Genomic DNA, 13,822 nt, shown 5'->3' with positions numbered 1-13,822 from the left:
TTACAAATACAGTATGTTTGTATCACATTGAAGACGCAGTGGCACAGTTGGTAGTGCAGCAAGAAGGTCGCTGGTTCGAGCCTCGGCTGGGTCAGTTGGCGTTTCTGTGTGGAGTTTGCATGTTCTTCCTGCGTTCACATGGGTTTCCTCTGGGTGCTCCGGTTTCTGCTGTACAGGTGAACTGGTAAGCTAAATTGTCCGTAGTGTACGAGTGCGAATGAGTGTGTTATGTTTGAGTTGATGTTTCCCAGAGATGGGTTGCAGCTGGAAGGGCATCTGCTGTGTAAAACACGTGCTGGATATGTTGGCGGTTCATTCCGCTGTGTCGACCCTGGGTTAATAAAGGGACTAAGCTGACAAGAAAATGAATGCATCACATTTTTTTCTGAAACAATAAAAGTATTAAAAAAATAAATGAATAAGAAAAATTACATACAGTTGATTCTTAATAATGTATTATTACCTGAATGAACAACAGCAATTATTATCATAAGTCCCTTCTGAGCAGCTATAATGCTTTCTGTACTTTATAAAAATCTTTCAGGTCCCCAAAATTCATTTTTCATCAGTTGTATTTACCCTTACTGAAATGACTTTAATATTTTATGATTCATCTTTTTACAACTGAGGGATTCATATGCAACTATTACAGAAGGACAAATTATGAATTATATACAAACACACACACACACACGCACGCACGCACGCACACACACACACACACGCACACGCACGCATATATAGTTGTGAAAATGAATTTAGATACTGTGAAAACCTGCTTGTTTTGTGTGCTCTGGGACTTCAGACTTGATAGTAGACACTTTGTGCCCTCGTCTCTGCTGTTTATTCTGATGAAATATTTTGCAAGCAACACACAAACTGAAAGTATTTCATGTTGTTACAGTAGACATTTTGCCAGTGCCACGATAGTCCCGTCAGGTTGCATATTTTTAGAGCCCAATATATTAAATAACTTAAAATAACAAATCGTAAATCTAAGAAGAGGAAATGTGCATGTTCCTGTAAAAAGCAACATCTGACCAATGTCATTTATTTTATGATTCATAAGAAGTGTGGAAAAAAGCACATGCTGAGTATTTGTTCTTTTTTTTTCTTCTCTATTCTATGTAACCTATATGAAAAAAGCTAAAATACTTATACTGAGGATACTGAGGTTTTAACATTCACGCTAGTCCTTGTGCTTACGTAGTGGATGAATTGTAGTTTCAGTTACTTCCGTATTGGCTTCCTGAGGGAGAGCAGGAGGTTGCCGCTTGGTAACTACGTCGCAACGATGCGTACAAGCTCTGTGATTGGTCGGCTTGGTATCGCTGTGATTGGTCGACGGTGCTGAGAGCCTTGAGCCAGATGGTGCGATTGTTTACAAACGTCGAGTCCCATGAAGGAACTCCAGATGGAAACTGTTGTTTTGTGTTTACCTAATGATTAATGTTGTAGCACATCCACCAGTTCGCAACTCGGAATAAGCGAGTTTTAGCTACTTTTACATTAAGGTAGCATTCAGTAAAAACAAAACACCAGTGAAGAAACTCGACACCGTTTTCCAAACGCTACCTTAATGTACAAGAAGCTAAAACTTTGACACAAAGATGTGTCTTACACACATGACCAATAATACATAAACACAAATGCCAAGCCACCAAAGGCACATCATCACTTACCTATCCGCTTGTTAAGTGTGACGTGTGACAAGCGCTCTATTCAACTGAATGGGAAGACTCATGAAATGGTTATAATAAACGTTTACAAAGCGATTTAATACTTTCGAAAATCATGATCGCAATATATATGTCCATGTCTAATATCCAGTGGCCAGAAAGTGATTCATTTTTTTATAAATTGTTAAATTTTTGGTATTTGTTATGCAGCAAGCGCAGAGATTGTTGTGTACACTATCATTTTATATAAAATTAACTTTAATGTGTGATAGGAATAAAACGTGATCATAAACGAATGATGTCTCAACTCAAATGAGTGGCGGCTTGGACCCGGAAACAGTATTACATACGTCACCACTTAACAAACTGATAGGTACCATTTTCTAAGAGCACAAAATACTGGCCTGGCATATGCACAGTAGTACAGCCAGTGGAGTGTTGTAAACGCGGATCATTTAAAAAAAAGTTCTGTAGACGTGAAGCTTCATCAAAATGCAATGGAAAAACTACATCACTGTCATGTAAACGTAGCGTAATACCAGTGTATACCATGAATGGAGAAAAACACACAAACACCTCACCCTGGGGACATTTTTTTATTATTGTGTTTGAGGGGATGTTACAGTGGTTGCTCATCTCAGCTGAGCTACAAAACGTTCAATGAGATCGCTTCATTACAAACTGACAAAGGTATAACAGATTCACAACAGCATGTACCACAGAACTGGAAATGAGTGTGGGTCTCATATAAATGACATCATTTCTAATAATCTACAGCTTGTTTTTCATTTTCTTTTTTTATCTTTTTTTTTTCGTTTTTCTTTGACTTCATACAGATAATGAATTAGGCTAAAATGCACCATAATATTTGGTTGACTTTAGGAACATTTTCCTTATTACATCACAAAATACATTTGTTTTTTTTTATATCCCAAAGAAGCAAGACTTGCAAGTAGGCTTTTAAACAGAACTAAATCTACAGCTACAAAATTCTACTCCGGCAGCCTTTACACCTTGGTGGGTCCTGTCTGCGCTCCCAGTCCGTTATCGGGTAAAAACACGGGGTAGAATCAGTATGACATATACACAGAAGTCCGTATTGTAAAGGCTATAAAGATTTGTTGCACGTTGTAAAGTTGCCTCTCCTGGATCTTTACACTCCTGCGGGTGGAAGGGAACTGGGGGCGGTGGCGGCAGAGAAGAGTGTGCGGAGCGAGGGATGGACGAAGGGGATTTGGGAAGAGGAGGAAGGGCAGACCAGAGGTTGGAGGTGTCGGTGACCTGCCGTCTATGTGGCGTATCTCTTGGTCCACTGTCGAGCTATTCTGTCATGCTCTGCTCTGTTGGTCAGGTACTGAGTAGCTATGCTTCCCACCAGAGGATCCGCTGAGAGAGGAGTAAAACAGAAAGCGGAAACAAAAATAATAATAAGTGAGACATTCTTATACCCTGGAAAGCTAACGATGGGCCACAAGTTTCTAATATTTATTGCAGTAATGATGTCCAAGAGGAACGTTTGGCTTATCAATGTTATGACTGGTATTTTAGCAAGACGTCAGTATCACAAGCATATCTGTAGCAGGGCTTGGAATGAACCTTTTTTCTTGGTAGCACCGGTGCTCCGGACTTCAAAAATGTAGGCGTACCAGACAAAATTTAGTCTCACTCAACAATTATGAGCACCGTTACTACACGTTTTATATTAACAGATTTGTTGCATTTGAAATCAACAATAATCAAAACTAACCAATAAATAAAAATCTGCATGCCCTCACCGGCCCTGCACGCAGCGCATGCAGATTTTTGTTTATTTGTTTGATATGAATACGATGAACTGAATTAACAATAACTGTACTGTTCTCACGGTTGGTGCCTGATTTTGCACGGATGATATTGTCTTATAAAGCAAACGATATGATATCAGCGATCCCTGGCGAAAACATTATTTTGAAAGACACAGACTGGCGCTGGGAAGGACACAGGCAGAGCAGTGAGAAGTAAGCCGTCTTCTAGAGTAAATGAAAGAGCTGTGTGGGATTGAGCAGACACATCTGTCATGTGCTGACTCAGCTGACACAACAATGTCAGAGATGCTTTCCAGACAAACATGGTGATGGCTTTACAGAGGATTTGAAACTGTAGGGCTAGTTTCTCTTACTCGTGAAAAGAGCTGAACTTCAAGCCACACATCAACATGAAACCAAAAGCTGTCATCAGTTTCAACATCATATATTCGTAAATGTGATCTGTTGTTATTTTTTTTTAAATAAAAAGCCCGAAATATGCACGTTACTCTTATGTTGAGGTCTCTCCATTGGCTACCTGTGACACCTTCTTCTTTAAACGGTCTTGTTTCGTTTTAGATCACAAATAATAGCTTGACGTTTTGTCCTTGATTTATGTAAGGCTCAATCAAATCTATTTTATTTATACCAAAATATTTTTTTTGTATTTGACATTTTTTCCTTAATTCTATTTTTACCCCCATTAAGTGGTCTCTAAATTATCATCTATGTGCAGACTTTTTTTTTTTAAATGGCAAGGATTCTTTTTTGATTTTAGTACTCCATAAATGTACAGAGATGATTCACTCCAAAATTACAATTTCCTCACTCTCTTGTGACATCAACCTGTTTCTTTCTGTCATGAAGGAAAAGATATTATGTTTTGAAAGTCAACTGGGCAGAAAAAAAAATTGCCTAATTAGTTTTATTCACAGAAACATTTTTCCACAGAAGAAAGTCAGTCATACAGGTTCTGGAATGACAAGAGGCACATTAAAGCCTGCTTGTAAAGCGTCCTCTAGTTCGCTTGAGTGTGCGCAGCAAATGTGATGTCATCGCAGAGTTTGCGGAGGTTTGCACGACATGATTTCGGCCGGCGGAGCACATGATTTTTTTTTTTGAGACTAGATCGAACATTTTATGCGGCTCCGCATTTGATTTGAATATAAAACACTTCGAAGAGATTTTGTCTGAAACAGTACGACTGTACAGACATCTTTATGATCTGTGATCATAAAGATAACCAGATGATCAATAATGCTTGGCTAAAAATTGCAACAGCTGTGGCAAAGCAGGAAAGGTTTTAATCAAAAGGTTTGGAAAAACCTGAGAGATAAGTTTGGTAAAACCAAAACAGGCCATGGCAAAAGTGGAGACTCAGGTACACAATTACAGAAATATGTTTTTCCACCATTTAAAGGTTTAACATTGATTTATATTTTGCAATTTTAAATTTAAAACAATTTAATAGTTACAAAACTATGATTAAGGAACAAATTATTTATTTGATAACTGGGAAGGAATATTTGAACCTATCGGTGTACAAAATACTGATGCCCTCATTCTAGGCTTTATTGGTGATAATGGTCAGGAATGTTGGACCATTATTGCCGTTTTAGCATAAGTATAGGACAGAAACTAGACAGACAGTAATGTGTGAATGGTTGAGTGAGCTAAGTCAGAATTTTTATTTTTATTTTTTAGTAAGTGTACTTTTTTTGCTTTTATTCTTGCCATAATAAAAAAAAAATTGTGGAGCAACTCATGTTCTCTTTTCATAAATATTTAATAAACTTTAATAGGTAAAACTGTCAGAGATATGAACAAAAGCAAATAATACATCAAAGTTTCATAAAAAAAATCTTGAATGGTTATAAAAATCTTTAAAGTCATTAAAATAATTTATAAAACCAATAAAAATAATTAGTTCAAAAATATTGAATGATATTAATGATATGAAATAGTTCCGGAAACTTCCTACTTCTCTGTTTATCCGTCTGATTTTACGTTGGGGTTCTTTTGACAGTCCCCTGTCGTTTAAAAGAATATCACAACAGCGAACGCAGCAAGTATAAAAGCCTTGTCCATTTCGCGAGGTGTGCGCACAGTCAGCAGAAGTACGCAATGAGGCGCCAGGGAAAAGTGTAAATCCACCTTAAATGATCATTTTCATTCATGGATGTGCTCTTCAGTGTTTGGACTCTCAGTAGTAATTATTAAACCACATTGAACTGAGCTAAACTAAACTAAACTTAAACACTGAAAACTGGACGGACGCTGTTTCAATTTACTATGATCATCAATGTGAAGATGCTTTGACACAATCTACATTATGAAAGCGTTATAGAAATAAAGGTGAATTGAATTGAATTCATGGATGAACTATACCTTAAAAATGTCTAACCTGCCATTGTCAATCATGCATGTAGTCATGTGCAAAAAACATGACAGTGAACATTTCTTTAGATATTATGCAAGATTTCAGAATTGATGATTTTTCTTTGATTTACAGAAAAAGATTCAGTATTTGCATTTTTCAGCAAGCATTTTTTTTGGTACCAGAAATTGGCTTTAACAAAGAACGGCACAGTCAGAATGGCCAATCATTTAACAAAGTTAATTTAAATTTTTGGAGCAACTATTTCTTTAAAAAGTGTTTTGGTACATGTGCTGAAGAAGTTGTCCTTCACATCAGTGGTAAAGCATGGCTTGGAATGCTGGATGTCATTCTAAGCAGTATTGACTCGCTTTACTCACCTGGATTGCAGTCTGTCAGCAGAGAACAGATGGAAAGCAGGACCTTGGAGATGGTCAGAGCCGGGCTCCAGTTATCCTTCAGGATGTCCAGGCAGATCACACCCTGACTGTTGATGTTGCAGTGATAGATCCTCGTACGAAACGTGACCTGCAGAGAAGAAAAATAACCCAAATGATCACCAAGCAAGTCCTTCTAAAGAGGGATGATGTTAGCTCACCAGTCCAGAAGCAGGCTCTAACGCTCTGGATGCATTTTAACAGAAGGGGCTTTTGAGAGCTGTACTCTCTCATTAACAGCTCTCTCAGAAACCACGGCTGAGTCCTGAAAGCTATCGATTTGATGAGACGATAGAGCCAAGCAAGCTTAACCTGACCCAGCTTCCCAACTGTGTCCTTATCTAGAGTATTGAGGACTTCTGGCCTCAGCTTACAGGACCGGCAGTGTTGTGGGAGGGCCGAGTCTGCGGGATAAGGGTTAAGGGTTAGTCTGGGTCATGCATTAGTCTGCTCCTTCAGCACATAAAGAGTGCTTCTTGTTTGTTGACTGCATATCGCTCTGCCCCCTGCAGCAGCTACTAAGACGTCTGTCACATGATGCAGAATAAACCGAGAGACCAAAATAACCCTGCCTGCCTGGCACAATGTGGGTATTGTATGAACATGGTGGTCGCAGAGTGAAAACACAGCCAGTATGACACGGGCAGCGTGTGTGAGGCCTCACGGCCAACACGGGGAATCTAAACAAGACAGAGTTCAAGACTCTTTGGATAGATAAAAGCTAGTGAGTGGCCTACAAGGCATTGTAGAGCATCACGCTTCACTGTAAAAATATGATCAAAAAGTAATGACAACAAATGTTTTTATGTTATGACATTTTAATGAGCTATTTACTCATTTAAAAGGGACTAAGCCAAAGGAAAATTAATAAATAATTGTATTTACTAATTTACTTTAAGTAATGCAAATTTTAACTTGATGTTTTAAGGGCTCTATTTTAACAATCTAGTTACAAAGTCTGTAGTGCAGGGCGCAAAAGAATTAAGGGCATGTCTGAATCAATTTTTGCTATTTTAAGGACAGAAAAATAAGCTCTGCACCCCGGCGCATGATCTAACAGGGTTGCTTGTTCTATAAATGAGTTATTATGGGTGTGTTTTGATCACAGCATGCAATAAGCCAATCAGAGACTGTCTCATTCATCATGTCTCATGAATCATGAATCATGTCTCATTCCCTTTAAGAGTTAATTGTGTTGTGCCATGGCGCATTTTCTATTTACATGGCAGACTTTGTAAGTGGAAAAACTGAACACCTCTCTAGTGAGAAAACAGTTAAACAGACCATCTGCATCGCGAGGATAAAGAATGAGCCTCTTCCATTCGGCCTCTTTACTTTCTCTTTACTTTTATTCTTTACGTTACTCCTTTAGTTTCGTGGACATGAAAACTGCGTGCGCACTTCACTGATGAAATCCTTTAGCCTACACAATTAATTTCGTTTGTTAAGCACAAACTTTGTTTCAAAACTTTTTCTAAATTCAGTTCTAGAAATAAATAAATAAATAACAATAATAACAAAGTGTGGTCATAAAATTGGAGTTATATTCAAACACGCGTCCAATTCTTATGCCCCATACAGTGATGCATACAGTAATTCTTTAAAACCCGACAGGTGGACAAATCTAAACTTGTTTTTATTAAAACTGATATAAAGATGCGTATAATAAATAATACTGCTAATAATAATAATAACATTATACTAATGCAAATTTTCAAGAATTAAATGAAAAAGGCATGGAGGCATGAAGTAGTTTTTTATATTTATGTAGAAAAAAATTGTAACATTTAAAATTTTTAATTGTTGTTCATATGTAAAGATATTTGTGTATTGCTGTAAATCCTGTGTGTATTAAGCAATGTGTACGAATTTGAACCCACACAGGCGCATAACTCATAAACTCTGTGATGGACTTTAGAGCTGCTTTCAGCTGGTCAATGGTGCAGTCTATTTCAGTTCCTCAAAATAGCAACGTGCCAACGATGCACCTTACACACCTCCTTTATAGACCAGCACACCCATGAGTCCACAAAGAGGTGCAAATGGATTTGCTATTTAAATAATGTGGTGCAAAACATAAAAAATAGGGTTGCGCTGGTCTGAAAATAGCAACAAATAGAGCCCTTGTACACCTTATTGCACCGGGTGTATGATAGGGCCCTAAGTCTGTTTAATTGATGCAAGTTGAAATTAAATGTAAAAGTACTTCTAAATATTAAGGAGCAGCAATTTTTTCATTGTAAAACAAAGATCTTTGTTTGGACAACATGAAGGAATTAAAATAACTTATTAGTTTTTACAAATTTGAGTGAATTAAACATAACACACTTAAGTTTTCCCAAAAACACTCAAGAATTATGTTGTTTCAGCTCATTTTAAACAAGCAGTTTGAACAAACAACACACATCATTTTTTGAGTGCACAGTGTACTCTTAAATATAAAGGTTCCATGAAGACCCTTTAAAATCATTTGAATCTTTCCAGTCCATAAAGACTGATTGGGATAATTCTGTGTGTGTGAATCATCCATAAAATAATAATAAGCATACTAGCATAGATAAACACAACAGAGAAAAGGCAAAAGTGGAATAAACAGTGCTTTATGTTTTTTTTATGGGGAGTCTATCAAAGGCAATCTCATTGCAATTCGTTACTTTTTGATTTAGTGGCTAATTGGTATAAATTAGTACAATCTAATTTGTACAATTTAGTATGATTTGCTCATCATCCAATGATGGGTAGGGTTCGGGGTGGTGTTGGGTCCCATGCCTTTTTAAAATCGTACATTTTTGTGTGACTGAACTCGCACGAATTCGGACAAATTAGCCGCTAAAGTGACAAAACGTAAAATACTTACATTTCCTCATGAGATCAGGCTGGTCTATCAGTATTGAAGAACATAAATTAAACAATCAAATGAAAAATAACACTATACAGTCTTCATTGCCTAAAAAAATAAATCTTTATTCTAAGTTACAAACTGTGCAATTTCTTGTGCCTACATAATTTTAACTCTCTTGTAATGCTCATACAGTCACATGCCTTCAAACACATATTATTCAACCCTATTATGGTTAAACACTGCAGTGACTTCACAAATATCATGTGTTTTAGAACTGCAGCTCTTAGTCAACTCTAATCCAAACATATTAATATTGCACATCCTGCAAAGTGACTATTAGAGATGCACACTTTGCAATGTTGATGCTGAAACGATAACACTGTGCAGCCTGCCTTCACACAATGAAAGCTGCAAAGTAATCCAGTCCTTTCACCGTCAGTCTGACAGTCTGGCAATGCGAGACTAAGAAACAAAGTTCAAAAACGAATGACTACCAACAAACTTGTTGAAGGTTGAATCCATTTGAAAGCTGATCAAGGCCATGATCAGATCTTTACTGAATCATCACCCTTTTATGCTTATTAGGAAAAGAGCTCATTAGCCTAACAACATAAACAGCTTTCTCTGTAGACAGCCAGGTAGGATGTTTAAACTGACAGACCGAACGAGACGAGACACAAAATAAAAGAGGAATAGCTCTTTTTAAAGGCACATAATGACCCAACCAAATTGCTCTGTAAATAAGCCAATGCATTAGAGCCTTTTACAGCTCGGTTTAATCGATACTCCTATTACTAGATAGACTTTGAGGATGAAATGCAGACTCTTTTCCACCCTGCTTTTAAGCACAGAATCATTCACAAAAGCACAGATTATGCCGGACTCAGATGTTTAGGCTACAGGAGTTTTAGCACAATCTACATCCAATTTACACCCTCAGAGAATGTTAGATTAAATCTTGTTGGCGAACTTGATCGGCTTCGATTTTCAGATAGAATTTGGATAGCCTACAGTTTGCACAATAGAAAAACATTACATGTAGGGAAAGTCCCTGTAAACCACATGCCAACATGTGCAAGAGAGATAGAGAGATGAAATAAGAAATAGAAATTTAATATTTCAAAACATCTTTATTAATACAATTTCTTCACCAGATAAAAACATTGAGCTCAAAACAGATTCAAAGAACATAGTGTCTACAATAGTGTGGAATAGACAGAGAAAAAGAGTGGTGCAAAGTTGCATTCATTCATTTGGTCATTCATTTTTCTGCGGCTTAGCCTCTAATTTATCATGTCACCACAGTGGAACAAACCACCAGTTATTCCGGTACACGCAGCCAATGCCCTTTCAGCCGCAACACAGTACTAGGAAACACCCATAAACACTCACATTCACACATACACTACGGCAAATTTAGTTCTCAATTCACCTATTGCGTATGTCTTTGGAATGTGGTGGAAACCGAAGCACCCAGAAAAAAGCCACGCCAATACCGGGAGAACATGCAAACTCCACACTCGAACCAGCAACCGCAATCAGCTTCCAGAAATGATCAGATGTGCTCCAACATGAGGCATATTCAAATCAAGACTTAATCAAGATCTGTTTAGCTGTGCCTTTACTGAATGAGCACTGTGCGATGTCCGACATACCACACGATTGTCCCTTTCTTTTCCATTCCTTTAAAACCTGTTTTAACACATTTGAATCTGTTTTTAATCATTTTTCAATGTGCTTTTGAAACGTGCGATATAAATAAACTTGCCTTGCCTGATAAAGTTGTCTTTTTGCATTGACCAAACTGATCACATGATGCGCTCCCTCTAGCACAATAATATTAATAATTTATTGTAGTATGTAGGGATGTAACGGTATCAGAATTTCACGGTTCGGTAATACCTCGGTATGAATGTCACGGTACGGTATTTATTGAATCATTTACAGAAAAAAAAAAACTTTTGAAAATACTCCAAAAAAGTGCCAAAAGTGTCAATGACATACAAATTAGCCATTTATCTGTAAGCTTTGAAACACTAACTTCAATTTTAATAACAAAAAATTATTAAACCATGTAAAAAAATAAAGTTTCAATTTAGTATTGTTGAAAACTCACCACATTCAACATTTAATCACTCACTCACTTAGATAGAGATGGGTTTAAAGGAAAATTATCATATAATTATAATCTGGTAAAAGCTGGTATCTCTGGGCATTTACAATGTCCCCTGCAACAGAAAAAACCCCTCTCATTTGGGACTGAGGTTTCTGGGACAAGAGAGATATGACTTGGCCCAGGTTGACAGCAGTGGGGTAACGTTGTGCATTGGCTTTCCCCCACTTGAGAAGACAAACCATGAGTGAGATAGAGATCTCTTTGCGGTACAAGTCAATGTCTGCATCAATCTGAACAGTGTGCTGTGTTTCTGCAGTCCCCATGACTGTTATTAGTCGTATTCCCCAACTTGCAGGCACGTGCACACATAGGGCTCAACCTGTGCAGTGTGCATGCCCTTTTTAGTCTTGGATAGAAAATGCCCTTCCAAAACGATCAAAAGTGCCCCCGCGACGCAAAACAACCTCCGTCCAATCCAGCCCTTCAGTAGGCGCGCGACAACACCTCTCTTGAATATGCGCGCTCAACCCCCCCTCGGCGCTTTACAATACGCGCGCCACAACACAGCTGATCAGAACGCGCGCGACAGCACCGCTATTCAGCACGCGCGCGGCGACAACACCCGCTTTAGGTTCGATCATTTCCATCTTTTTTTCATCTCCGCTACTAGCAGCACACTCCATTTCCGCATTACTGGATCTGTAGCGACAACAGACCGCAAAGGATTATGGCCACGCCTGGGCTGATGGGAAATGTAGTTTCAGCTACGTCCCGTTCGCTTCATTCGCCTGAGCAAATTTTCTCAGAAGACCTATAGTTTTACCGAGTCATGCGACTTCGGTAATATCGAAAAAAATTAATATTGCGGTATGACGGTATTTACAATACCGTTACATCCCTAGTAGTATGTGTTACACTGTGGTCCCTAAATCTTGGTGTTTTAAATCAAGGGAATACAGTCATCTAAGATTCTCATCATGTGCATGCTGTAACCAGATTTCATTATCAGTTCAGATTTCATTATGTAGTCCTGAGCCCAGCATTAGTGGACCACAAACCAAGCCGAACTATTCGGCGAGCAAAAGAGGGCAGAGACTTGACAAAGCAACCGACACAAAACAACTTCTAGCCCTAAGTTACCCAATGTTTCATCTGGTGACAAAAGAATGAGTGGCTCCAGACCGCAGAAGATGAATCCTGTTTATAATTAGTGGATTAGAGCTTTTGCAGTGTGGCTTGATCTGAACAAAGAGCCCCTTTCCAACCCATGAGCTTTATATAAACTTGTTGTTTACAGATGCCGCTGACGGTCCAGACTGAGCCACTCAGAGCAGCGCAAATTCCCAAACATGCTGAGGAAGGAGATTCGGATGCTAATTAATCCGAGGCAGCGCAGTTGACTCTTTCACCTTTATAGCCCGGGCAATAGTAAACCAGCTCTCCTAAACCACACCGCTGCCTGTCGGCATCTCGCTAATTGCTTTATGCTGGAAATAGCCCGGTGCTCGGATGAAGAGCGCTCAGCCATCCAGCACACAGAATAGCAGACGAATACAATCGTTCAGCATTGCATTATCCTTGAGGTATTTTAATAGAGGTCAATACCTGTTTTGAGTGATTCGCTACAGAGTGTCCTTGGTAGACCTAATAAATCTTAATTAAAGGCCACTGCGCTTTTGTGACCGACTATGGTCTAATAATAGCAAAACGCACACACAGACAAAGACGGATTTAAGAATCTATTTGTTTTAAAATGCTCATTTTGTATTTTACTAGAAAAGCATAATATTAAAAACAGTGCTATAGGTCAAAGGTTTGAAATATTTAATAAAGATTTGTTTTTAAGCCTTCTATGCGATGACGACCTATTCCATCAAAAACATACTAAAATTTAATATCGTAAAACATTATATTATTACAATTTAAAATAGCTTTTTGTTAGCTTAATATTACTATTAAAAAGTAGTAGTATTAAAGAGCTCCTATTTTGGGTTTTTGAAAATGACACACTGTGTGAATGAAAACATCCAGCTGAGCTTTAAATCAGAAAGTGCACCGTGTTTAAAACTATTGATTCTCTAGGGAAATGGCCAGGTCAGAGTCAAATAAATGAATCGAATTGGGTTCGGATCTTTTGCCTGAATGCAGCGACGTTGACACAGTACATCAGCAAAAATGTAGATTCGATAAAACGTGAACGAGCCTTTCACTTCAGATACTAGCAGAGTGCGGAGAATCACAGACATCTGATCATGACATTGACTATGCAATTCAGAATTGATTTTAAAGTGATTTTACTGGTTTATAAATCCCTTCATAATCTAGCCCCATCCTATCTCTCAGAGCTGCTTCATCTTTACACTCCTGTGAGATCTCTTAGGTCAAGTGAGCAGAATCTTCTTTCAGTTCCACAGTCTAGGCTGAAACGTAGAGGGGACAGAGCTTTCTCTGTGGCAGGTCCTCGGTTGTGGAACACCTTGGCCCCTGAGATTAGAATGGCTCCATCATCATTCATTTTTAAACCACTTCTTAAAACGTACCCTTTTAGGCTTGGCTTTTTAAGATTATTTTAATAGTTCGTTCTACC

The 13,822-nt window shown here is 38.2% G+C and overlaps 1 protein-coding gene across 1 annotated transcript in view; it reads right to left on the bottom strand.

Moving 5' to 3' along the window:
- Positions 1–2,259: 2,259 nt before the first annotated feature.
- Positions 2,260–13,822, bottom strand: part of ube2e3 (ubiquitin-conjugating enzyme E2E 3 (UBC4/5 homolog, yeast)) — an 83,230-nt gene continuing 71,667 nt past the window's right edge. Inside the window, exons 5-6 of the mRNA NM_200921.3 lie at positions 6,221–6,368; positions 2,260–3,065 (exon numbers count right to left, since the gene is read on the bottom strand). Coding sequence (NP_957215.2) covers positions 2,968–3,065; positions 6,221–6,368 — 246 coding nt within the window. The 3' untranslated portion in view covers positions 2,260–2,967. The remainder of the gene's footprint in view (positions 3,066–6,220; positions 6,369–13,822) is intronic.

This window comes from Danio rerio, chromosome 9, assembly GCF_049306965.1.
Source record: "Danio rerio strain Tuebingen ecotype United States chromosome 9, GRCz12tu, whole genome shotgun sequence".
Taxonomy (NCBI): Eukaryota; Metazoa; Chordata; class Actinopteri; order Cypriniformes; family Danionidae; genus Danio; species Danio rerio.
The sequence above is the reverse complement of the archived record's forward strand: the minus strand, read 5'-3'. Positions and strand labels throughout refer to the sequence as shown.